Source organism: Diaporthe amygdali (genome assembly GCF_026229845.1).
Source record: "Diaporthe amygdali strain CAA958 chromosome Unknown NODE_8_length_1307975_cov_65_857355, whole genome shotgun sequence".
In the NCBI taxonomy this organism is placed as follows: domain Eukaryota; kingdom Fungi; phylum Ascomycota; class Sordariomycetes; order Diaporthales; family Diaporthaceae; genus Diaporthe; species Diaporthe amygdali.
In genome coordinates, this window is record NW_026517028.1 from 827166 (window position 1) to 852609 (window position 25444).

The following is a 25444-nucleotide window of genomic DNA, read 5'->3' on the forward strand; positions in this document are numbered from 1 at the left end:
CCTTGTCTGGCCTCGCTCGCTTTTCGTTCGCATTGTTCGCTTCGCCCCGGCCCAACCGCCCCTCTCCGTCTCGTGGCCCAGCAGGTGTCATCCTTACAGCACCACCGCACTAAGGAGACAATCGTCCTTGTTCAACCACATGGGCAACAAACAGTCACTTGGATCAATCATCTCCTTCCAGCCTTGTCTTGTGCTAGCCAGCGCTTCCCCTGCCACAGAGAAACCACATCCTGGGACGACAGGTGCCGTGTCTGCGACGGGGACTGGGACTCGACCGACGGTTGAGTCCGTCATCTCGCCCAAGGCCACCCAGCCATCCTAATTTTACACCCAACAGCGACTCCAACAACAACAACCGCCTGCCCACTACCATCCGCCCACCTGTTCTCCCGGGCTGACCTCATCCGGCCTTTTCAGCCCATCTTATTTTCTCCTAGCCTGGCTGTTCGTCTTTCGCACCCCGACTCATTCACCCACATCATCTCATACACACCCACAGCCTCATCCACAACATCGCCGCTTTTACTGTTTTGGCTGATCAACCCCCTCCTGGTCTCGACTACTCTCCTCTCCTCACTTCTGTCACCTCCTCACTCCGTGCACGCGCATCTGGCCCAAAGATGCCTGATACGGTCTACCGCGAGTCCCGCAGCTACGTGCGGGAGCGCGATGACCCGGAGTCGGACGACGATCGCTACCGAGGCGCCCCCACCGTGCGCCGCTACAAGGTCACCCAGACTCAACGCGTGCCGCCTCCACCACCTCCACCGGTCGAGCACGTAGAGCGCATCGAGCGCACGGAACGTGTTGTCGAGAACGACTACATCGAGGATGATCGGCGCTCCAGGTTCTCCACTCACTCTCACCATTTGCACCCAGGCCGCTCATCCGGCGACTTGGTCGAGGTCGACACTACGAGACGAGTAGATAGGACCTATCTGCCCGAGAGACCAAGATCTGCCTTCGACCCGCCCGCCCAGAGAAGTACCCATGTCGTGGAGAAAGTCACGGAAAGGGAACGAGGAAGATCGCCAACCCCTGAATTTTACGATATAAGCAAAAGGAGTGTCGTCCACGACGACGGTCGCAGTGCAGTTTACGAGAGGACCAGGGAGGTCGAACGCGAAGAACCGTGGCCAGCAGATCGCCAGCGTACTACTGTCGAGACGAAGCGTGTGGTCGAACGCGACGATGATCGCTGGTATGATGACCGAGACCGACAACGAACCACGGTTGAGAAAAAAGTTGTTGAGCGAGAAGGCGATCACTGGTGGGACGAGCGTGAGCGCCCCAGGGACCGTGAGCTTGTCGTACAGAAGACAAAGGAGGTTGAGCGAGAGCGCGGCCCGACCTCTCCGCGCGACTGGGATCGGCATTCGCATTCTCCATGGGACCGTGACAATGTCGATGTCCGGGTTGAGAGACGTGTCGAGAAGCGCGACGACGGTGTAGACGTCACCATGCAGCGCCGCGTGGAGGAGCGCCGCGACGAGACACCCTACGGTGAAGTGGAGCGGTACCGCAAGGAGACCGAGTACTACGAGCCGGCACCCCCAGACCCCGCCCCCATCATCATCCGCCAGCGTGCTCCGGAGCAGAGGATCATCGTGCAAGAAGCTCCTGAGCCAGCGCCGATCGTCGTTCCGTACAGGCAGCAACAGAACACAGTGGTCACCCGGCGGGAGGAACCTCGCGAGGATGAGTACTACTACAGGCGCAGGGAAACGGACAGGTATGGCGATCGTCGTGATGATTATGCTGTCGCTGAGTATCGCCGTACGCGCTCAAGAGACCGCTATTCTGACGGTTATAGATCTGACGACGACGACGTCTACGTCAGGAGGACAATCATTAGGCGTCAGCGGAGCAAGTCGCCGGAGCATCATCACAAGCTGCACCTGGCAGAGGGTGCAGTGGCCGGTGCTGGCCTGGCTGCTCTTGCGGCCTCTCGTCGCAATGGTGAAGGTGACCTTCAGTCAGGCCGAGGACGCAAGGTCCTGGCTGGAGCCGCCCTAGGTGCCCTGGGCACTGAAGTATTCAAACGCGCGCGCTCTGCTTACAATGACCGGTATGGCGATGAGGATGATCGCTACCGGGAAGATTACAGACGCGGCCGATCACGCTCACGTGGGGGTGACTATCGCGAATATCGTGACTATCGAGGTCGCGAAGACGACTACGACGAAGAACATGATAGGCACCACAAGATCAAGACCGGCCTCGGGCTCGCGGCTGCGGCACTGGCGGTGGCTGGAGCAGCTAAGTACTACCAATCCCAGAAGATAGAGAAGGAGGAATTGCGCCGCGGACGCAGTCTGCATCGCTACGACAGCGACTCGGGTGACAGCTACATCAGTCGCTCCCGCAGTAGACCAGGCGGAGGACGGTCCCCATCTCGCGGCTCAGGCGTCGCAAAAGCCGCAGCTGGAACCGCCGCCGTTGCCGGTCTAGTCCAGCACTTCCGGAGCAAATCCCGCGCCCGTCAAGGTGGATCCAAGTCGCGCTCGCGATCGCGGCTCCGGACTGGCGCTGAGATTGTAGCTGCTGGACTGGCCGGCGCAGCGGGCAAGAAGCTGTATGATCGTTCCAAGGACAAGAAGGAGGAGCGTGAGAGGGAATTGTCAGACGAGGAACACGAATATCGGGAGCGGGAGCGGTCCAGATCTCGGAGGGATAGGTCTAGATCGCGATCCCGCTCCAGATCACGTAGCAGGTCGCGCTCTAGACCCCCAATCCCGACCTCTGCCGCAGCCGCTGATCCTGAACTAGGTTTGGTTGAGTATGGCGGCCATCCCCTATACTCCGACCGAGACGCGGCCTATGGGGCACGAGCGGCCGAACCGGGCTATGAGTCGGCGGAGGATAGGAAGAGGCGACGGAGGGAGCGGCTGGCCAAGCGGAGGACTCAGTCGAGGGGCGTGGACACAGACGACGACAGCGTGTATGATGAGAAAGAGGAGAAGAAGGAAAAGAGGGCGAGGAGTAGAAGTCGCTTTAGGGATATGGCTGCTGGTGCTGCCGCTGCGGGTGCTGCTGCGATTGGGTTGAAGAAGTTTGACGATGCTAAAAAGGAGAAGAAGAGGGCCGAGTCGAGGTCGAGAGAACGGAGCAGAGAAAGATCACGAGAACGGTCGAGAGACCGGGAAGAGAGAGAACGAGACAGGGAGGCCAGAACAAGGGACCGTGCCGAGAGAGAAAGGGATCGTAGGGATAGAGAGAGAGATCGCAGAAGTGAGTGACACCAAGTCCCGCCCGCCCACTAACGGCACTGCAGCATCCAGCCTCGGTGGGCTCTGATTTCTGACCATGGTCAGCAGGTTACGAGGATTCCGTCGCCAACGCTACTCCTAACGCCTATGATCAGCAACGCCCTCCCTCTCCACCGCACGCGTCTGGCGGCTACTTTGACCCTCGCCCACCAGGTCCTCCTGCTCCTGGCACCGACACATTTCAACAGGGTTTCACACAGCATCCTAATATGGCCTCCACGAATCTACACGATACTTACACGCCGTACAACCCTCAAGAATACCAACCATTCCCTCCACCACCGCCAGGACCACCGCCAAATTCCGCATCGACCCCGACTGGGATGCCACCACCGCCAACAGGGGGTTACCGGCGAAACGATCCCGATCATGTGAGTAGCGAAATATCTGATTCTTCTGTCAACGCCGATGTCAACGTAAGGGATGGGGACCACGGCCACGACCGTGAACGGGGGCGACCCAACATTCGCCGCGGAGCTGAGGGTGCGTCTGGTCTTGGTAATATCTTTCCTCAAAGCACAACAACACATCAAACACAGGCACCACAGCCTTCTGAGCCTAGTCAGCGACCACCTTCGTCGGACTCCAGGAAGGATGGACAGGGGCCTGCGCCTACGGCCTAAGCGGGCTATCCATTTCTCAAAATGATACTTGCAATCAGAGCCATTCTGGCCATAATGGGATAACGATCCACGTGGAAACTAACATTGGTCTTTTCTCCTATGCAGATGGTGTAAACCAACAGCCGAATCGCTCTATGTCCCGCGAGCGTGCGCCATCAGCAGCATCCTCGGTTGTGTCTAAAGCTGGACAAGACACTCCCTCAAGAACACCATCTCCTCCCAGGACACCTTCTCACGTCCAATGGGTCCCACTATCACCACAATCCTCCCAGACACTCCTCCGCCACCGAGCCACCAAATCGCGCGAGAACGTGGACGACGACGGCGGTGTAGAAGACGACAACAATAGCGCCGTCGTACCAGTCCGCCGGCGGTTCCGCAAGCGCCGACGCAACTCAGACCCCAGCGCCAATCGCCCGGTGGTCGGGAGGCACCGAAACGAGCTGCCGGAATCCGACCGGTCCGACTCCGCAAGCGGGGACGAGGTCGAGGTCCTCCCCGACCGCTTCGACACCACAGGGCGGCCGATCGACCCCAACGCCCCGTCCAGCTCCAGGAACGCACGAGCCCGGGGTGGTTGGACAGAGCGTCACGGCGACTTCGAGTACCGCTCCCCGCGACCGGGAGGCACCCAAGCCCGTGGCATGTGGAGCGTGGGCGGGACGGACCCGGACCAGGTGGAGAGGATGATGCAGGATGTCACGGGAATCATCGGAGACGGCCCCCCGAAGGGCGTCGGTGGCTGGCTTGGACTGGCTGGACGGTTAATAGGCAGTGGAATCTTGGGGGCTCACGGGCTTCCCGGCTCTCATGACGACGAACACGATAGTGGTGAGGATAACAACGGCGGCGGCCGTCGGGGTGGCGGCGGGAAGAGTAGGGATGTGGGCAAAGTCGGATATGGGGGTAGCGGGAGCGAGATTAGCCGCGATGAGAGGGGCAAGGGTAGGCGGAGGGTGGACGACCATGAGTATAATGACCCGGACGAAGTCGACGAGGACGACGGGATGAGCAGGAGGAGGCGGCGGCGGAAGAGGCGTGAGGTAGAGTGACCGACCACCTACCCCATCTGGTGATGATCTGATGACCTATTTTGACGATATTTGTTTGATCTGCATTCTCTTTTCTGTTCCTTCTCTTCATTTTGGATATCCATCATGGCAATGGGTTGGGCCGTCCAATTCATCACATGATCGCAGGAGACGATATTTCATATTACGCACTAGATGTTACAAGGCTCACCAAAATGGAGGATCGGAGGCCAGGGAGCATGTGCCGGGCAACTTGTTGCCGGCTGTGGTGGTTAATCTGGTAACGATGGTTTACGACTTACGAACAACAAGACCTTGCAAGGGATTCTACATGATCAACGACAGCTATGTTTTGATATGGGATGGTTCATGAGATTATGAGATCTTTCCGCTCCATGTCCGAATACCTTCGCTCGAGTGATGTTTTGTGTTTGTGTTAGCCTAGTGAGGCAGGCTTCCTACCTCGACCTGATCGGTGTGTAACAAGTAGACATGGACCAGACCTCCAAGGCGAGCTTCTTAGCTATCCACGGTCGATTCCCTTTGTCGCGCCCAGCGCCTAACCTCTCGTTGAGAGAGAGAGACTTGTGCTCCTGATGCCATGTTCTATCTAGTGTCTGAATTCGTTGGTGATTTTGGTCATTTACTTGGAATTACTTTTCTCGGGCTGATTCAATTGTAATAGTTCCACGACGCCAGTCTTGCCTTTCATGTTCCATCAAATATAGCTTAAGATGTGTCACCTAAAATGGGTTCTCTTGACACCACTGTTTCACTGTTACGCTCAAGAATTGGCAGCTTGATGCGCCTACTTGTGTCTATTCTTGCCCATGGGTGCTAGACGCGACCGAGGTCTTGATTCTTTCTCGTGATTTTCATCTTTAGGCCAAGGCTCACAGCGGCCAGAATCGATACCGTCTGATCCACACCAGAGATATATTGGGCAAAGATTGGCGCGCCCATGCCTTCATACGATTCTCAAAGGGCGCTTATCCATCGCCGGACTTACATTGTTTAGCGCCGGACTAACATTGCTGTTCATGTTTGGTCAATGGACTTCTTGCCTGAGAACATCGCATATCGGCAACAAGTGCCTGAGTCGGCTGTCTGGGCTTGATTGATTGGCCCAGCCCGTGCTGAGCGAGAACGAGGACGCAGAAGATCTGGGCCTCCAGCAGCCCCAGGCTGTGCTTGGCCATCTGTCGATTGCAGCGCGGCCAGGACGTTGCATGATCCTCAGAAATAGGGGGCATATACCTGCGATTGGCCGTTATTTCTGAATGGACTTTGCCAACCATTACGGCTGCGGCCGGTGGGTCATGACACAAATGAGTCTTCGTCAGCTCGTCGCCAGTTGCCACCCAGCACCATGGCCACAGCCCCTGTGGATGGGCTAGATGGCTGTTTACTGGTATACCTGGCGGGTTTTGGGTGAGCGGAGCCTCACTATGCGGCCGGCGGTGCTGTTACATGACGGCGGGGGCTTCGCCGGGCCCCCATCCCCTGGGATGTAGTCCAGACCGACCAAGAGCTGGCCAGAGCAGCAGTGATATGGGTAGAACAAAATTCGATCCTGTACTTTCGGTTATTGAGTGTGATAAGAAGGCCGTTTCTCTTGGCATACATGGGCAAGTCGTTCAATTCTGGGTCCAGTGTAGGCAATCTGGGAAGACATCGAATGCAGCGCTTGGCCCGAACACAGGCGTGAACACCGACCACAGCTGGTGTCGGATGAGCCAAGTTCGTCCGAGTCAATGGCACGCATAGCATTGCCGACTAGTGGAAAGACTTCGAGAATAGCAACAGCAGCCTTTTGACAGGACGTTTTGACCTGGGCAGCGTTTCGATCTACGCTGCAGAGGAGATCATGTCTTGGAAAAATCTTGGTTCGATCTGAGATGTCGGAATGGTGAGGGAGGCATGAGGATGGCTAGGCACGGTTCGTCAGCTCGCTGGGATGGATCGTCACCAGGGTTGCCCGGGTCAGGGGGAGGGCCCAGGTAATGGACGGACTGTAGGGTCTGAGGGTACGGAAGAGGTTCTGACCGGGTCCGCCAGCTCGAAACACACGTGCAGGGAAGGCCTGGGTCGCTGCACGGACTGAGTGGGTGACGAGCTGGCGGAAACACATGCCTTTGTTGAGAGTGAGTGGGGCTGACGAGGTCGAGTTGACATGACAGCCTGCCTAGTGGTGAGCCACATCCCGTTCCGTCTTGTCCATGCAAACTGCCGGCCAGCTGCTCCCAAAACCTGTGTTGAAGACTGGATAAGTACCTGGGTGGATGCAACAGAAAATCCCACGCAGCACATGCCACACCAAGGAAAGATGAGGTGTGAACGCTTACTGTTGTTGTGGCTGTCAGAAGCTGCACCCCGCGACACCGTCGGGCTAGGAAATGTTCCGCAGGTGGTAGCCAACCAGCCAACACGTCTGCACGTGCGATGAGGACTGGAGGCTCTGTGTTCTGTCATCGGGGGACCCTGTAGCCTAACATAGTGTGGACAATGTACAGTACCACAGCAGGCCCTAATCCGCTTGTGAGGCTCTGGTTGGAGTGGGACTGCAGGTCCTGGCACCCGCTGGGGGGGCTGCTAGGGCCCGATGTTCTGCAAGTGTTTTGCTAACGTCTCTCCATACAGAGAGCAGCTCCAGCCTGATAGCGACCTACCCCTGCTGTCAGATCTTCCATCACGCAAGCCCGATCCCGGGATCGCGAATCCACAGCTGCCCTGTGCCCTGTGCAGTACCTAGGCAGGTGCTAGGTAGGAAGACGGAAAGTGGAAAACGGGTGGTGGATTTCTCAGCGTTCGGACACGGAGGGATTCCTTCTTTCTCGCATGCATTCTCGCATGCATGCACGCATGTGCAACACACCTGCACTTATGCACTTGGGGACAAGACCGAGCGGCCTTGCGAGGGCTAAACACCGACCGTCAGCCTTCTTTCCACTCTGGTTCGTGTCGGCCTCGACACCAGGCACAATCCGTGCTAGTCTCTCGCGAGGAACAAAGCACCAGCTCGGCTTCCGGGGCCCCCAGAGAAGGAGAGGGAAGCATCCGCGAAGATTCGATGATGGAAGACTAGAGCTTATTTTGAGAGCAAGCCTCGCTTCTCCCAGCAGAGTGGGTGGATGGTTTGTCAGCTCCCAATGGGCCCATGAACGGACCCAAGTAACTTCTCTTCTATCTACTTACTATACACGGCAAAGTCGTTTTCTGCACGGTCGTACCCGTCCACGAGCGGAACCTTGGAACATCATGATTCATTCAGATGCTTGCCCGACATGCCAGGTCAACGCTGCCACCGCGACGCGCGCCTCTCTCTCTCCTCCTATCACCGTGTTCCCTTCCCACCCCTCCACCACAGAGCATCGCCGTTGATATTTCGGCCGCCCTGGGGAGCCCAGCACAACAGGAGTCAGGCCGTCGATGACTGGGGCACGTCAACACGTCCAGCCAGATACTCTTAGATGCTACACCATCCAGCCTGCCAGCCCGTTCATCGACCTGTGCCGAGAAATCCGGCGGCCCTAGCAAGGGTCTTGCCTCCTAGCTTGGTCGTTGGTAGCTTTTGGGCCAGCGGTCCATATCACGCAAGAGCGACTACTTCCAAGGTTTTCCTGTGATAACGGAAGTACCTCTGGCACCCCCAGCCCCCTAGTGTTCCATCCGAGCACTGCATGCTATATGTGTGGTAACCTTCAAGTTAGCTGCAGGTAGCAGTCAAGTCAAGTCAGACAAGTCAGACAAGTCAGTCCACACCGTACCTGGGCAGTACATGATCCGCCGAGGAAAGTGTAGGGAAGGCCCAGTACCGCCGGTGGAACCCGGGCTTGTCGCTCAGGGTCCCGGCATCTATGAGCATTTATTCTCTCTGCACACAATTCCAGAGTGCGACGGAAACGACAGCACGACAAAACACAGGCCCACCGACATCCATGGCCTCGGCCTCCACTATCTCTCCATTCCGTCCCTCCTTTTTCGAACTCTATTCCGCATCGCGATCGGGGCTCCGCTGCTGTATGCTTCCTCTCGTCTCCTCTCTTTGCCCTGCCTGCAGCTGGACGGGGTCCTCCTCCTTCTCGTCTTTGTCCTGGGATCCTCAAACTTGACTCAAGACGCGAGCGAGACACGACCAGGCCAAAGACAATACGCCATCGATCTGACCTCCCAATCTGCCCCCCATCTCTCTCCGTAATCTCCACCGCTTTCTCCGGGCGCCAACCCATTCTCCCATCCAAGCCTATCCAAGCCCATCCAGCCCATCCTTCCATCGATCCCCTGGTCCCCTGGTCCCTTGCCCATTTCTGACAATCTCGACCCCCGACCGCCCTATGATTCATCAGCCCGTCCTCCCGCTATCTAAGTGTGACCTGACGCGGCAGAGGTCCAACATTTCCCGATATCAGATCTCCTACATGTAATATCTTTTCCCAAGCTCCACAACTACCTTGAGCATGGGGAGCTGAGAGACCATAACTACTTCTTCTGCTCACCTCGTGGATTCTCGGTCCCTCTTCTTGTGGCAACAAGACATTGTCATTCCTGCCTGATTCTATTCTTATTCTCCATTCAGCTATCGTCTGGGCATCGCGCCTGCGAACGAGCTGCGGATCATAGTGATACATCAAAGAAATTCCGGGCCCACCCACCTCTGGCGAGATATCACAACTTTGAACTGCCCTTGCCTCACGAGACTCACGGACCCAATTGAATCGAACCAGCAGAATTAGAAGCGCCAATTCGAAGCTGCTCAAAATGACGGGCCCTGTACACAACAGCGCCGTGTACATTCTTGGACACGAGCAACACGCACCCGTTGTTCCTCCCCTCTCACCACCGTCCCCGGTCACACCCAGCAACGGCCCCGAGCTATGTGGGCCGATCGAAGAGCTCAGCTTGGACAACGACGTCGTGGTCCCAGGTCCAGCATCTCCATCCCTCCCACAAACTCCATCCACTCCGAGAACCTCCGAATTCGACGATCAATCCACCTCTTCAGAGCTTTTCGATGACAGGCTCGCCAGCGCAATTCACGTGTTGAACACGGAAGCAACCTCTCTCGCCTCCCTCACGCACCTCTACTCCAGTGATCCTGTGGCACGGGTCGCCTTTAACTCCGCAGTCGACATCATCACCTCTAGGCAAAGAGACACGTCACGTGGCAAGCTCGTGATCATTGGTGTCGGCAAATCCGGTCACATTGCGCGCAAGTTGGTCGCAACATTCAACTCCTTGTCCATCCACGCCTCATTCTTGCATCCTACCGAGGCCCTCCATGGCGACCTCGGCCACATTGGTGCCGACGACACCCTCATGCTCATCACCTTCTCCGGCAAGACCCCCGAGCTGAGCCTGCTCATGCCGCACCTGGATGCACGGCTACCCCTGGTCGTCCTAACCGGCAAGACTCTTGATGCTCCTGTGGTGCTCGAGAGAGAGAAGCAGGCCTCCGGGGCAACAATTCTGCTACCCGCGCCCATCCATGAGAGTGAGACCGTGAGCTTCGGCGTGTCTGCCCCCACTACGAGCACCACCATGGCGCTGGCGGTCGGCGATGCGCTCGCTCTCACATGCGCTCGGGAGCTGAACCCCATGGCCGGCGGCGTGGCTGCTGTCTTTGGCACCAACCACCCCGGCGGCGCCATCGGCGCGACATACAAGAAGCCGCAGACCGTCAAGGACATCATGGTCCCCTTGGCAGACATCACCTGCCTGTCAGGGTCACGCGTTCAGGTCGGCGGCGACGTGCTGAAGGCGGCATATGTCTGCAAGACCGGCTGGCTGCGCGTGGGCGAGGACGCTGTCGTTAGCCCCAGCCGCATTCGCCGCATGAGCTCTGCCGAGCTGGCGACGGGCGTCGCACAGATGCCCTGGCTCGCCGTCCCGAGGGCAGCTTTCATCTCGCTTGGTGCGGCTACACAGCTGAAAGACGCTGGAGAGTGGCTTCGCGCCAATATGCAGAAGCCGCGCGACTTGGTTGAAGACGAGGACGTCTGCACTCCCGAGTCAATTGTTGCGGTGCTGGACAAGGGCGAGATCATCGGCGTGATGGAGGCAACTGCCATTCTGGAAGCGGCCTCGTAGACACGGAATTGGGTATCAATTCTTCTCAACGAACTAATGAGATTTTTGTTCTAAGAGCATGATTACTTACATGGGGGGGGGGGGCAAGGAGGCAGGCATTGGCATCATGAGCGCACAACACTCGCTCCATCATTCTATTTTTTCAAACAGGCTTGGGCGGCACATGGAAGTACACACGAAAATCATCAGCTTTGAGCCTGGGGGCTCTAGACTTCACTTCATTAGAATTGCGAGCGAACGTTTGGTTATCTATTTTTCCTTGGTGTGGGAGTTCTCTTTGGGCAGAGGCGGATTTGATTTGGGTTTATGAGCGGAAAATACCATAGCATGTAACGCGTCCTGAAGAAAGGACTGCAAAAAGACTCCATGTATTATTGGCTAGGCAAGATCTCTGAACGACGGATAGATTTCGCAGATTGAATCTCTGCGCGACTCACTTGTTTGGCTCTCGAAGAATCTCTCGCCCGTTCGTGAACATGTCTGCGCAAGAACTGTGCTAGCTGGAAACTGATTCCCACCACCCTGGTTGATTTGTGCAAAGCAGTTCACGCAACGAGAATTCTCAATTTGGCAACTACATGTCCGGTTCACGTCACGCGTATGCCGTCGCAAATACGTAGCGCTACGTGCACGAAGGAGTTTGTCACTCTGCATTACTCAATTCAAGAGTCTAAGCTTGTACAGTATATAGTCCAACATATGGAAGAAATCTGGGGCTTTCTCACAGTGCACGTAAACTTCCCAATCATACCAGAATGTAATTTCCTTGAATGCGGCATTCCTCACTGCAGAATACGTGTTGTGCACTAGCAGCACACCCAGACTGTTCACGAATACCGTCGTCTCGTGCATTTCTCCTGACTGGGTACACCTGCAAACACGCCTCTGTCGGACTCACAGGGAATCAGAACGACGGCCTTTTGCTCATGTTCAGCTCATGGCAATCAAAATCACACATTCAATCCACTTCTTGTAAAGGCGACTACTAGAATCTAGCATCACGTAGCTTCCGTTTGACTCTTACAATCATTTTCCTTGTCTCAGACCTATAGGCTTATACAGACTGTAAGCGTCAAATTGCCTCAGAGTATTGTTGCGACACATATATATGACTGTGTCCACTTGAACGTGACCATTCTTGAAAAGAGATATTGTAGCATAGTGTTCCAGACAGCAGCAACCTAATACGCATTCGACTTCAACATGAAAAGCGAATTCCTCGAAGCCCAATTATCATAATTAACACGGCTGACCACAGAGGAGGAGAGGAACGATATTGTTCAACGAGCTGCCGTCGTATACAACACAATTCGAACGTCGAACGCTCTGTGGTACTCCAAAAGGAAAAGGTAAAATTGATGCTGTCTGGTGGGGAGCCGGATCCGCTGTGGCACGAATATTGAAATCACCTCATCACCACGAATGGAAAACTCGCAATGAAGAAACCGAAATGGCTCAAAGTAGAGGGCTACGATTGGTTTCGATAACACTGTTGTATATGAAGATGAGCATAGCTGGAGATCCCGAGTCTGCCTATGAAGCTTCATATTAAGGAGCGATGAAACCACCAGGACAGAAGGTCTCTAAATGTTATGTATTTGTGCCTTTGACAACGAGAGGACGTCTAAGTGAGTAGAGCAGGTCAGCCTGTGTATCACATTCGCAGCAGACATAATCGTTCACAGTGGCGGGCACTCCTCAGTGTCCAGCATTTCCGACCTTACAATCTACATCGTATGCATGGACTGCCATGCAGATCTTCAAGGTAACGTTTAGAGTCTGAGTGGTCTCGACCAAGTTGTGAAGCGCCGTCATGTACAATGTGGCAGTGGTTTGACCTTTACACTGATTCTAAGTATCATGTGGATTACAGATCCCCTAATATTGGAGATTATACATGGTTTGCGAAAGCGTTAATCTTCTGGTTATTTCGGTAGGGTGGCTGTCATCATGCCTTCCAGGACTTATATCATGCTGTGGGTGTAAGTCACTTGAAAGCCCGAGCAACAACGCAGATGGACCATGACAGCGACGATCGCATAAGTCATGATATGACAGTAAGTGTCGTTGTTCAGTCTTACGATCATATAAATGCAGACCTCAACCTCTTTCGACACCGTCTCAGCAGAGCAGAACGAAATCGAGAGCGAGCAACAGCCAGAACAGTGACAAGAATCGCGATAAAGCCTGTACCATCACCAACACCCTCAATCTATCCAGACGAACCAGCTCTAGTCGACGGCATTCCTTCCAGCGCTTCCTATTCATCTCAGTATGTGGCCATCATTCTTGAGACTGCAGGTACCGCATGTTCAGGGGCTGACAATTCATCCACACACTAGATATGTGCACCTACACACGAATAGATACGATCTGCCCCAGGTGTAGGAGAGTTGTTCAGAGCGAAACAAAAGAAGGGAAGTGCAAAGCGGCCAAGAAGGGACCCATATCTTGTGGGATTCTTAATGAAACATACGAGAAAGTTGAAGCTAGAATTCAGTGTGCCAGATGCAAGAAGGAGGATGAGGAAGCCAGGAATCGTTCTCAACCATACTTTGATTATAGGAAAGGCTAAGACTGGGTCCAATATTAGCCTAGATTGACTGATCGGTTTTGTGAGAGCATATTGGTCGTCAAAGAAAGAGATATGAGAATTCATAGAGAACGAATCTGACTGGATGTACTGAAAATATTTACTTCGAGCCGTGAATGCAACACATTTCGGTTTTCATTTGCACCTTTATGCTTCTCCATGCCCTTCTGACCCAGCGCCCCACGTTGAACTTGAACCGTCAGAGAGCTTTTCTCTAGCAGTTGTTTCACTCCACCAGTCAAAACAAGGTAAGGTTACTTCAAGCACAATTGACAGTCCATTTTCATGTCGTCGAGGCAGCCAGGCTTAGCGGATCACGATAATGACTGCTGAAGCCCACTTCAAGTCAACATCGTATTGAAGCACTGTACTGTGATTCTGACAACATATAAGATCCAGATTAATACGGACATGTATCTTAGAGCTGAGAATGTTCGAATAGACTTCGTGAAATTTCGAGTGACCAGCATGGCTCAACGTTGCAGATGCTACGAAGGCGGCCATTATATGTATGCGTGTCATACATGGAAAAGAGACCAGGTGGGGGGAAGGGATGGGCAAGAGAAAGTCCAGAAAACAATGAGGAGGCAAGACAGCAGCGTCGAATATCTAGCAGAAAAGCAACGGAAGCCGATGTGCTGGGATCTGACCTGGTCTAGGTAGACTAAGTTGAACGTCACTTTTAAGAAGAAAGGATATTGTCATAAGAGCATTCAGCCATGGAGCCTCGGTCATCATGAGTCTGGTTGGCGCGGCTTTACTGGGGTGATAATGGCAGACGTCCAGGATAACGACATTCTGGCTGACATGGGAAGTCGATACGTCCCTAGATCTAATGAAAATGACTGCTATGTAATTAGACTTTCGATTAACACATCCTCAGCATGGCCTGAGAAGTACGCACTGCTTTTCACAAGTCCAAGAAATCGCATCACGGACATCATCTCAGACAGCCACGCTCAGCAATACACTATACCGACACTTCCAGTACTCAATAGGTCAGAATGCGTTGGACTGTGGGATTGGATGTGTCAGGCACACAAGATACAATAATTATTGCGATACGTTCAAATCTGCGCAAGGACCAGGGATTATCCGCAGGCTTTCGTGCTACTCTTGAGCTTGTGCGACTGATATATCAATCCTGATATGACATGAACATCATTGTCTGGCTATCGAGGAACCCATGCCCACTTGTCAGGTTACAAAGGATTGGGCAGGTCTTCCAGCCAGGAGTCATCCTCCTCAACCTAGTCTAGCCGATCGCCATGCCGTTCGCCGGACAGAACTGCAACGACTAGGATTACAACAAACAGGCAGACTTGGCCCCAAGAAACTGGAGACGTCTTGTCCTAGCCTGCTTCCGAAGCGTCATCGGTTCTGTGGTCCCCTACTTCATTGCTGTCAAACGCCCATGCGTTTGTCTGGGAATCTTGATCACCATTAATGGTGGTCGATTCGATCGATTCAGACTCAGAGTCTGATTCTGCATTCTGAGAGCAATCGTTCGCCCCAAGCCAATGATCTATCCTGGCGATTTCTCCCTCAATTGTAACATTCGAGTCTCGGTGCTTCCAAGGCTCACCCTCGGACGACCAAACAGACGCTCTCTAAGCGTCATCATCGCTGTCGCTGCTCTCACTGTCACCATCGCTGCCCGATGTATCGTCGTCCGTTGCAACGGCTGCTCCAGCGCTTGAGGCCGCCGAAGCATCCTCAGACTCCGACTCTGAAGAAGAGGAGCTGCTCGAGGACGAGCTTTCGGCATCGTCGTGACCATTGGCAACTTCCGACTCCTCATCCGAACTAGACTCCGAGGACGATGAACTACTATCACTGGCATCATCGACTTCAGCGTCGGAATCCCCAGAACTAGAGTCACTGTCTGAATCCGAAGATGACTCCGATTCAGAACTGCTGCTGTCGGTGTCGGCCGTTCGCAGCTTCTTTCTTCTCTTCGTCTTCTGTTTCGTGCCATCGGCGCCGTTTGCTTTTGCGTCAGCACCATTGCCGACAGGTATCCTGACCCTGGAAGACGCCGCGTTGGTAGTACTGGCTGAAGGTATTGCGGCATCGTTCTCGCTGTCTGAGGACTTGAGCGTGTCGATGACCATTTCTGCCCGCATGCGCTTCACAAGACGCTGCTGGACATCCTTATCGACCGTGCGCAAGGTGAATTCTACCTCGTCAAAACTTCTTTTTGGTGCTCCGTTAGAGCTGCCACCATCCTCCACCTCGGCCTTCGCCTTCAAGAGGTCGGCCAGCAGCTCCTCATATTGCCCTTGTTTCTCTTCCCCGCCCTTGGTACCCTCTGGAAATGCCTTAGGGCCAGCCTCCATATCCTTCTTTCTCACCTCCTCGGCTTGCTCTAGCAGTCTGGCCCTTGAGCCTCCTTTTATGTCGTTGATGTAGAGGTAAAACGCGTCAATGTCGGCAGCCGGCAGCGCCTCCGCCTTGTACATGTACTTCAACAACAAGGTCTGGTGGTTCTTGTTAAACTTCCAGGCCTCGCGGGCTTTGTGCCATGTCCTGAGGTACTCGAGGGAGGGTGTGAGGTCATGAGTTTGTGGTTCCGGCTGTGGTTTTGAAGCCTTCTTCTTCTTCTTGGCTGGCTTTGGCTTCTTGGGAGCGGCCTTTTTGGTATCCTGCGAGAAGGAGACAGACTTCTTGGAGGGCGTGAAATCGGAATCGTCCCACCTCGGGCGCTTGTTGTCTGATGCAGGATACGAGCCAGACGGGAACTGCTTCCTCTTATTGAAGGCCGGTGTTCCGTACTGGCCGGCTGCATTGAAGTTGGGACGCTGCTGGTGTGTGAAGCGACCTGCAGGAGGTGCAGAAGTGGTCGTGGTCGTGGGTTGCGAGACGGTGGCAGCAGGGCTTCCATCCGAGTTGGCTCCCTTGAGCTTCAGGCCCAATCGCTTCCAGGCTGGCACGGCCGACATGGTGGACAAGGTAGTAGGTAGAAAAGGGAGGGTGAGTTCAGGTCGTGCAACGGACTCGGGAAGGGGGGGTAGGGTGAACTGGCTCCAGTAGTGGGAGGACTGTAGGAGGCACCAAAGTCAAAACGGCCTAGCTATCGCACGCTCGACGAAGATCAAGGACGGCAGACTTCATGCGCAGAGTTGAGATTGCATGGGACAAAACGCGCTGAGTGGACGGAGAGCTCGGTAGGGCGTGCGTTGGGCTCAATGCGCGACAGCAGGCAGGGAGCGACCTCCTGTTTGGAGCAGGTCTAGGTCGTGTATGTGCGTTGTGTGTGTGCGTGCTTGTATGTGTTGAAGCCCAACCAAAGACAGACTTCTGCTGCTGCTTGGCCAGAGGACCGCGGGAAGGGGAAACAATTTGCTGCCTCGAACTTTTTCTCTGGCTCTTAGTGGGGCAGCTTTGATAGACAGGGTCCCAGCAATCGATAGGCATGGGTCAGATTCCCAGCAGACTAGACAGAGATCAGGTAGCTCGTACTGACTTACATAAGCTTGGGAGCTCGGGCCCGCGGCAGGCTAACGCTAGCTGGGGACGCTGACGGGTGCTCCAGGCAAGCTACAGCCAACGCGTTCCCAGCCCAGGCAAGAGCTTCATTGACGACAGCTCCCTCGAACCAGCCTGACCAGCGATCAACACTGCACACTGCTCCCGACGACGTATTTCCTTTCCTCTTTCATCTGGCGACAGTCTTTTGTTAAGCACGACGTCCTAAATCCTGCCTCAAATCAGCCCAATCCCCCAATCAAGCCCTCAAGATGGCGAGTATGTCATATCCCCAGCTGGAGCTGCTCTCCCGGTCTCCTCCTTCGTTCCACTGTGGCTGACACCAAACGCTTGAACAGGCACCGGCATCGACAGGCACATCACCATCTTCTCTGAACAGGGACGACTCTACCAAGTCGGTACGATCATCCTCCGCATACCTCCTTTCCGAGCCTCCAAGCGACCGACCAGGACAAAGGGATCAGCGCACTGTCCTGCCCGCAGAATTGAGGCTTGATGCTGTCACACGGGAGCTGACCTGTTGTCTTTGCTGTAGAATATGCCTTTAAGGCCATTACTGCCGCCAACATCATGGCGATAGGCGTCAGAGGCAAGGATTGTGGAGTCATCCTGTCGCAAAAGAAGGTCCCAGTACGTCACTCTGATTCTCGCTCTCGGCTCCTCCTCGACCGCGCCAGCCACCGCTAATCCGAGATACAGGACAAGTTGATCGACCCTGCTTCGGTGTCGCACATCTTCCAGATATCTCCCTCAGTTGGCTGCGTCATGACGGGCTCCATCGCCGACGCCAGAGCTTTCGCGCAACGCGCACAGGGCGAGGCTGCCGAATTCAGATACAAATACGGCTATGAAATGCCAAGCGATGTTCTTGCGAAGAGACTGGCCAATATCTCCCAAGTCTACACTCAGCGCGTAAGAGGGCGCCCGGCTCTTCAATATGTAAAATCCTTGGGGAGGTCATATTGCTGACTTGCATTCAACACAGGCCTACATGCGACCGTACGGCGTGGCGACGACACTAATATCACTTGACTCCGAGCTTGGCCCACAACTCTTCAAGTGTGACCCCGCAGGCTACTACATTGGCTACAAGGGAACTGCCGCTGGCCCCAAGCAGCAGGAGGCGCTGAACCACCTTGAGAAGAAGCTGAAGAACAAGGATCACGCAGAGGGCAACTGGGAGGAGGTCGTCGAGCTGGCCATCACCACCCTCAGCACAGTGCTCAGCATGGATTTCAAAAAGACGGAGATTGAGATCGGAATCGTTGGCGGCCCACGCGCAGACGGACAACCGGGCACGGATCCTGGCTTCCGGAAACTGACTGAGGAGGAGATCGACGAGCGTCTTCAGGCTATCGCTGAGAAGGATTGAGCTGAAAGATACCATTGACAATGAAACGCAGCCTGATAGGAGGCCATGAGGATGATCTAGTCGATGGCTGCGCGGGGGCCGCTGAAGGAAGACTCTCAGACACGCAAACATCCGCTGAGCTGAGACCCGACGTGGCTAAGAAGGGCCCTCTGTAACTTACTAGATATCGCAGAAATGCTTAGAAGAATCAAGACATGAACTGTACATCAGCCGGCGGGACCTCGCTGTTGCATCGGGGACGGACTCAGCTCGGTGCTGCATGAGCTGAAGATGACAGAATCTGTAGCTTGGCGAGACACGGCAATCGGCGGTCGCAGTTCAGGTAGAATCCACACCGCTTCCGAGGTGGCCTGAAGCGAGTAGGGTTCCGCCGAGCAGAAGTGACGGAGCGGAGGGTAGGGCAAGGCAAGATAAGGCAAGGCAAGGCAAGGCGAGACGAGGCTGGAAAAGTCGTGTGGGTGCACTAGATCGCTGTCTCACTCCATCTGGCGGCATTGTCAGCCGAACCAGGGCATGCGGCAGGATCTAAGACACGAGGTAAATCTTCTCCGTGGGAAACACCAAACACAAACCCTATTAGGAACCCCAGCTTTAGGTTAACTTCCCGAGGCGATGGAGCGGGATTGACGATGCGGCCGCCTCGGAGGCCTGCCCGTAACTCGGAATGGAAGAGCCTCAATTGTGGCTTGGTTCCCACAAACTCCACAACCCGACGCCCACCACATCATTACCGAATACGGAGATTCTGGGAGGTAATGATTGTCATCCGACTTGCTCCTGGGTGCAGCCGGGCTCATCCGTTTGCCCGTCTTTCGCGTGTTCGCCCTCACACCATCAGGTGCAGGTCTCCGCCATTTCCCGCCTGCCCGTCTATACTCGAGCGCTCGCTCCCGTCAACCAAGTTGCTTTTTTTGGCGGGATATGTCACGGCGCCGTCTCACTCCCCTTCGAGCGGCACCATCTGACAAAGCCTCCACCCGAGGGTTTTTCACCTGCATTAGGGTTCAGCTGGCCCCCCAAGGAGGCGTCGAGAAAAACGTGGCCGTGGATCACGGCAACCACCCTTCCGCGGGACTATGTCGACGGCCTAATGCACGAGGGGAAGCTTGCCGAGGTCAGCTTGAGGTTCTTGATGTCATCATTGGCCTCTGGGGCGCAAATGGCTGCCAGTCTTGTTCTTTTGTCCAGAGGTGAAAATTCTCCTATCAAGGCCGCTCCGACTGCAGACACCCCTGTCCTGGTCCAGAAGGGGCTTCTGTCGTGCCTTAGTGCGTGCGTGTGGACAGCTGAACCTCGTTTGCCATTCCGATTCGGGGGTTGATGGGTACACATCCGGCAGCAGCTTTCCCATGATGGGCCTGTATTTTCTCTTTTTTCTCCCTTCTGTCCCTCCTCCCTCTGACCCCTGATGGGTGGATATTGAGGTCATGACCCGCGGCTCAGGTACACTCGGGAGTCGACCTGAAATCTAGCACGCCCGTGCATATGTACATCGATCCCGGCGAAAGGCTCGTCACGCTCTCATATTCTCCGGTCGACCCGTATGTGCGCCCCATTCTTCTAATTTTGGAATGTAGCTCGACAGTCGGGATGTCCCCGGATCGCTTTGTGGGGAAGAGGGCGCCAAAATCGCTGCCTAGGTTACTGCGTCTGTCCAGGGCTCTGGATGCCACCCCCTGCTTGTGCATTCCGTCCCGCTGGGTGTGTGTTTCCGCCCAGCCCTCTCGGCTCTGCTCTCCGATTCGCCGGGAGGTATGAGAATCGACGAGGATATCGACATCTGAGTTCTCCCAGCTCCTTCCTCAATGACAGCTGATCGAAGCCACTAGTACCGTCGCAATGGTCCCCCCCTGATGATCGCTGCATGTTTTGCGGCCTGCCATGTGGCAGCCCACCTGTCACTGCCCTGGAGTGGGGGTGACGAGGAATACGGGCTGGTGTGCTTTCTCTGGTGTTGACTCAGGTTCGACGATTAGTCTTGTCCAACCCGGTACTCTTTACCCAGGTCGTCGATATCATGAACCTTTGATACTTTTTCGAAGCCGAGCTGCCGTTGGAGTCCTCAATTCAGACTTTTCCTTCGCGATGTCGACGGCATTGTTATATCAGGCATGGTTGTTGCCACTCTCAACTGAGGGGGCCCCGTCGCGATGCCGTCTAGACCACCGGCGCCAACGACCTGTCAATAGTGCTCCTGTCACAATTCAGCCTTACTTTCAGGTCTGCTGATCTAGGCCCTGCTCAATATTGTCACCTTTCTCTTCCTAATTTGGGCTCTGCTTGCGAATTTATTCTTGCCTTCATAATCGTGCCTTGCGGTCTCTTACATTGGCACTGCTCCATTTCTTTATGAGCATCATCCCTACCATTCACATATTTTCCCGTTCGTACCGGAGCTGTTAGGCTTATTTGTTAATAATGGACGGACGTAAGTGGCTTTCTCCTCACTCGTAACTACTTTATGGCGCGGGGCAGACGCATGCATGATGCGGCTCGGGACGCGAGAAGGCCATGTGTGTAGAATCGGAACCAATGCTAAACTGCTTGTAGTAAACGAATTTCGAACAATACGGGTTGCCGAGGTCCTCTCGGACTTCCAGAGCATACAGTACTTCATTGCGGCCGCACCCGTGGACCCTCCAAATATGAACGACTACTACACCGAGGGTTGGGCCGCACTCCGGCAATGTAACCTGGACGGCCAGCGGATTTTGAATTGTGGCGCAGACACAAGCGTTCCCGAGGCGAACGGTGGACCCGATGAGCAGGCAAAGGCCGAATTAAAACAGTCAGTGACCGCGCCTGATGGATGCTCTGCTTGGTGAGACGGAATGGCTAACGACGGAGATTTTTTTCACGCGGAGCAGATGTCTCCTCGATGCGTTCGCACGCCGGCACGAGGCGCAGAAGATATACCTCCGCCAAGCTGCTGCGCAGCGGTGGATCGAGTATCGGGAGCAGGTTCTCAAATCGCACTCTGGGAATCAGTCCCAACTGAGGCGGTGCGACCAACAGCTCAGAGCAGTACGCGCCACCGCTTAGATCGTCTTCGTTTTGAAAGTGAGGCTGACAGGAAATTATCGCAGGAGCTCCAGGTCATAACTGATGAGGCCATCTACGCGGAGTTGCAGTCGTCTGACATTACAAGTAAGCAGCTTCCGCAAACATTCTCGCTCTTTCCAGGCACGGACTTCTGCTCCAGCCGCAAGCCATGTCACAAGCTGTCTCTTAGAAATTTTTCTAGGCTGCAGCTGGTGACATAGGCCTTAGCAGAAGCTCTCACGTGCCGCTCTTGTCTCCCTAGCATCCCGTTTTTGTGACGCCTGATAGCTAACTTCAAGTGTCGTAGTGGGCCGCTGGACGGCTGAGGATCCCAGCCTGCGCAGTATACAGCGGTGGGTTCGCACTCGACGATAGAAGTCATAGATCGATTCTGGGGGCAACATTTCTCGACATTAATGATCACGGCCGACGTTTTGTCTCAAACATAGCGGATACCCCGATTCAAATTTGACGTGAGGATAGAAAATGACGTGAAGATTTCGACGGTTGCAGGATGGATGAGTGCATCATACTGGGTCTCATTTCATAGAGGGAGGGCTGGAAGCGACAGGACTCGTTCGCCAGGAGGAAGGCTGTCTGTTTTGTAAGATTTGGAGGATTTCTGGCTTTAATTTACTGCCCGGCGCAGTCCGGATTCGCTTGGGCCGGTAAGATTGGGTGTAAGGACTTGCAGAGCGAGGAACGCCAGTTTGTTTCATTATAGTTGAGCATGAATTGATTCATTCATCGAACTGCTGCAAGGCACACAACGCATAGAACGGGCAGCTTTAATCAAGAAGCCTCCGTTAATACCGAGCTGCCTTCTAGACCAAACCAGATAGATTCCTAAGGGCTTGGTAGGGACCTCAAATCTCCAGCCCTCTCGTTCCAGGCACCTAGAAATCTTGTCCCACTCAGGTCAAGCTAATGAGGCATAGTTCGGTTTCCTGGGCACAGGTGTGGGGCACAGACATGTGCCTGGTCCATGATACTTCCAAGGAGTAGGTGGTCCATCATCACCAATCACCGATAGGAGCAATTCCAGAATCGATCAACGGTCCACTACTTCTTTCCTAAAAATGTACAGGCACCTTGAAATACGAGAACCTGTACAGCAGTGAGATATGGTTGTCAGAAAATGGAAAAGAAAGCGAATCAATTGTGAGGACTAAGGCAGCAACGTCGATGAAGGCGACTGCTGGGAACCCGAGCCCCTGAGCACCCATCACCCCAACCAAGCCACCAACCCACGGACGTTAAAGTCTTACAACACAAGTCAATCTGGTTAGTTCAATTCACGCCATGATTCAAAAACGAAATTTTATATAGATTAATTCAGACGATCTCTTACTTCACATCATATCAGAAAAATGATTTGTCACGGGCCAATCAGGTAAGTCGGTATTCAATTCCTTGCCTCTTCATTTTTGTTCACAATTACTTGTATTTAATTTGGTGCTTTGTAGCTAGTATCACACTAAAACGCACAACACAAGCGCTTTAAGAGACCATATAGCCCGTCACAGTATCTCGAGGTCATTGAGACCGAGCCAATAATATGATAGAAGAGGGAAGATGCAGGCCATTTCTCAGCTTGCTTGTATAATAGGTGAAATTGCAAACTATCACTAGGGAAGTGACTCTAAGTAGCTATGGGAACTTGTTACTTAAGATCTTCGTGGCTGAGACGGAAGAATATATATTTAAACATATATGCCTTAGGTGTATTACCAGTATGCTGCTGTTTTACGAGATATACAGGTTAGATCCTTTCCAGATTGCCCTCAGGTTTTTCTCTCTATAATACCTAAAAAGAATCGGTGGCCTTTTTGGTAAGAGTGCGATAGTGTAGAAGGGCCCAGGCTGAAGTATCTTCTTCGGTAAAGACAAGATACCGCATGTTGTCCACGTGGACAACCAGTGTGCAGCCATCCAGGTCCTTTCTCAACCTGCTCAAAATATCATTAGTGCAGGACATCCTTCTTTGATGTAAGTTGAACACCTGAACCCAGGTATTTAAGAAACTTTCGATGGTTGTCCAACTCAGGAAATTATGATAGCACAAATTGCACAGCCCTTAAATTGCCTTCCTCGGGGATCAAGGCCATGGAGACAGTAGAGGAAGCTGCCTCAGGTCGCTGAAATGGACACCCACCCATAGCGGTACCCTAGATGCTATGTTTTTATCCAAATCGGGGTTTTCTATTTCCTTGAGCTCTGATTTTCACTGCCAATGTACCTTGATGTCGTAACTAGCTCCCTCCACGCCCACATCTGCAATTGATAACCGTGAGTTGTTCCATTGCTAGCAGGACCACTACTTCATAATCTAAAATTGTCCCAACAAACACCATCACATTGCGTGCCCTTCTATCTCGTACGACCTCATTGTCCAGCATGGTGATCCAACAAACTCTTAAGACCAGACCAAAATATCAACCAGTATCCTCATGATGCCTCCTCAACGAAACAGGCGCAATGGCGCAGGACGCAATAATGACCACGTCGTTCGACTTCTTCGGGAGTGCATGCATTATGTCTTTCACCCTTATTCTGTTCCTCTCCCAACTGGACTGCGCCCCAGCGACGTGATCCAACTGCTTCTTGACAACGTGGCCCAGTTCACGTTGGGAGAAGCGATCCACGCCAGAGCCGCAGCTCTGGAACCGGGGTACAGTGGGAAGATCACAGCGATGCTCCTAGATCGATCTTCTCACCATGAGCTTCTTCAGATGTGAGTAGAATAAATGCCCGGATCAGCGGAATTGAAGACTGACCTAGAGAAGACTGGACAATGATAGAGTTTTTCGAGCGCACGTCCAAGAAGCCAAGACCGTATATAAAGCACACATTCGGAGGCTCCGTGAAGAATCGGCCGAGATGGAGGAAGCGCCATTCACGCTGCCCGCCACGCCCGAACCAAGTCGGAACCACCAGTACGACCCCAGTGTCCAGATCCACACCTACAGGCGCCCCAGGCGATTTGCCACAGCCGACATCAACAACGGCAGGAGTTCTGCTAGTGATGAAGCTCGAGATAATGCGCGTGTCAACACCGCCCTCCTCCCACAGCATCACCGGCCCCGACCCCAGTACCAAATACAGCAGACTGCTCAGAACCGCAATCCTCACCGGGCTCTCCAGGCCGCTGGTAGGAACGCCAACGGTGTTCATCTTCAATTTCTGAACGGCTTGTTGATCTTCAGATGGGTTGGGACGGGCAACGAGCTCCAGATAGACATGGAGGGCGCCATGGTCAGTATTGTCAATCGACCCCGATTCCACCCCCCCCCCCCCTTTTCTTTTTGCTTCGAGGCAGATTCTGGGAGACACATAGCGGAGCCCAGATATCCTGACACCATATTCCACTCCCAAAATTGTCATCAATTCGCTGACAGAATCATAGGCCTGGTGTGCAGCCACTGTCCTCTTGTGCAAAAACCCATTTTGGGGTTGCCTTCTGTTGTGCTTCATTCTCGTTGTGAATCCGCAGCGCTTGGCTTGGGGAAGGTGAGCGGATTTGTGAATGGTCACATGTCAGAGGCAAGAATCTGTTGGACAGACAAGAGGTGAAAAGAAATAAGGCAATAAGCAAACAAAGAAGAGGAATAGAATTGGTGTCCTAGTATCAGCATAGGCTGGGTTATTTGGGTATGGCTGGATTTACTTCAGAAGTATCATTCATTCAGGCGAAAAGGATGCATCCAAGTTGAGAGAAGCCCCACGATTGATTGGGCCAGTTTTCATGCAGTTTCCAACCAAATCTATATGCTCAACCTCAAGTGCCAGACATGGCGACTGGTGGACAACATACATGAAAGTAGGAATATGTGCAGCAGCGGTAATGAAAATATGGGATGAGCTGCCAACATGTCTATTTGTTCTTGCTATGCACGCACAATGCAATACCTGTCAGGGAGAGAACCATGCTTTTATGT

At 53.9% G+C, this 25444-nt stretch overlaps 6 protein-coding genes across 6 annotated transcripts; 5 read left to right on the plus strand and 1 right to left on the minus strand.

Annotated features, from left to right (window-relative positions):
• Positions 1-620: 620 nt before the first annotated feature.
• On the plus strand, positions 621-4944 carry J7T55_013497 (uncharacterized protein; the record flags this gene model as incomplete). Its single annotated transcript, XM_053141298.1, has 4 exons — positions 621-1732; positions 1814-3231; positions 3318-3752; positions 3998-4944. 4 exons carry the CDS (start codon positions 621-623, stop codon positions 4942-4944), a joined length of 3912 nt encoding a protein of 1303 aa, XP_052995838.1.
• Positions 4945-9681: 4737 nt separating this feature from the next.
• J7T55_013498 (sis domain-containing protein) lies at positions 9682-11010 on the plus strand (the record flags this gene model as incomplete). The annotated part of the gene is made up of 1 exon (XM_053141299.1): positions 9682-11010. The coding sequence occupies one exon, from the start codon at positions 9682-9684 to the stop codon at positions 11008-11010; it is 1329 nt and encodes a 442-aa protein (XP_052995839.1).
• A 4203-nt stretch (positions 11011-15213) lies between these two features.
• On the minus strand, positions 15214-16545 carry J7T55_013499 (uncharacterized protein; the record flags this gene model as incomplete). Its single annotated transcript, XM_053141300.1, has 1 exon — positions 15214-16545. One exon carries the CDS (start codon positions 16543-16545, stop codon positions 15214-15216), a length of 1332 nt encoding a protein of 443 aa, XP_052995840.1.
• A 798-nt stretch (positions 16546-17343) lies between these two features.
• On the plus strand, positions 17344-18464 carry J7T55_013500 (proteasome subunit alpha type-6; the record flags this gene model as incomplete). Its single annotated transcript, XM_053141301.1, has 5 exons — positions 17344-17350; positions 17431-17490; positions 17628-17722; positions 17792-18004; positions 18078-18464. 5 exons carry the CDS (start codon positions 17344-17346, stop codon positions 18462-18464), a joined length of 762 nt encoding a protein of 253 aa, XP_052995841.1.
• Positions 18465-20882: 2418 nt separating this feature from the next.
• On the plus strand, positions 20883-21881 carry J7T55_013501 (uncharacterized protein; the record flags this gene model as incomplete). The annotated part of the gene is made up of 5 exons (XM_053141302.1): positions 20883-20892; positions 21015-21252; positions 21332-21488; positions 21551-21611; positions 21814-21881. 5 exons carry the CDS (start codon positions 20883-20885, stop codon positions 21879-21881), a joined length of 534 nt encoding a protein of 177 aa, XP_052995842.1.
• A 2078-nt stretch (positions 21882-23959) lies between these two features.
• On the plus strand, positions 23960-24912 carry J7T55_013502 (Poly(A) binding protein; the record flags this gene model as incomplete). The annotated part of the gene is made up of 3 exons (XM_053141303.1): positions 23960-24240; positions 24308-24761; positions 24844-24912. 3 exons carry the CDS (start codon positions 23960-23962, stop codon positions 24910-24912), a joined length of 804 nt encoding a protein of 267 aa, XP_052995843.1.
• Positions 24913-25444: the final 532 nt, after the last annotated feature.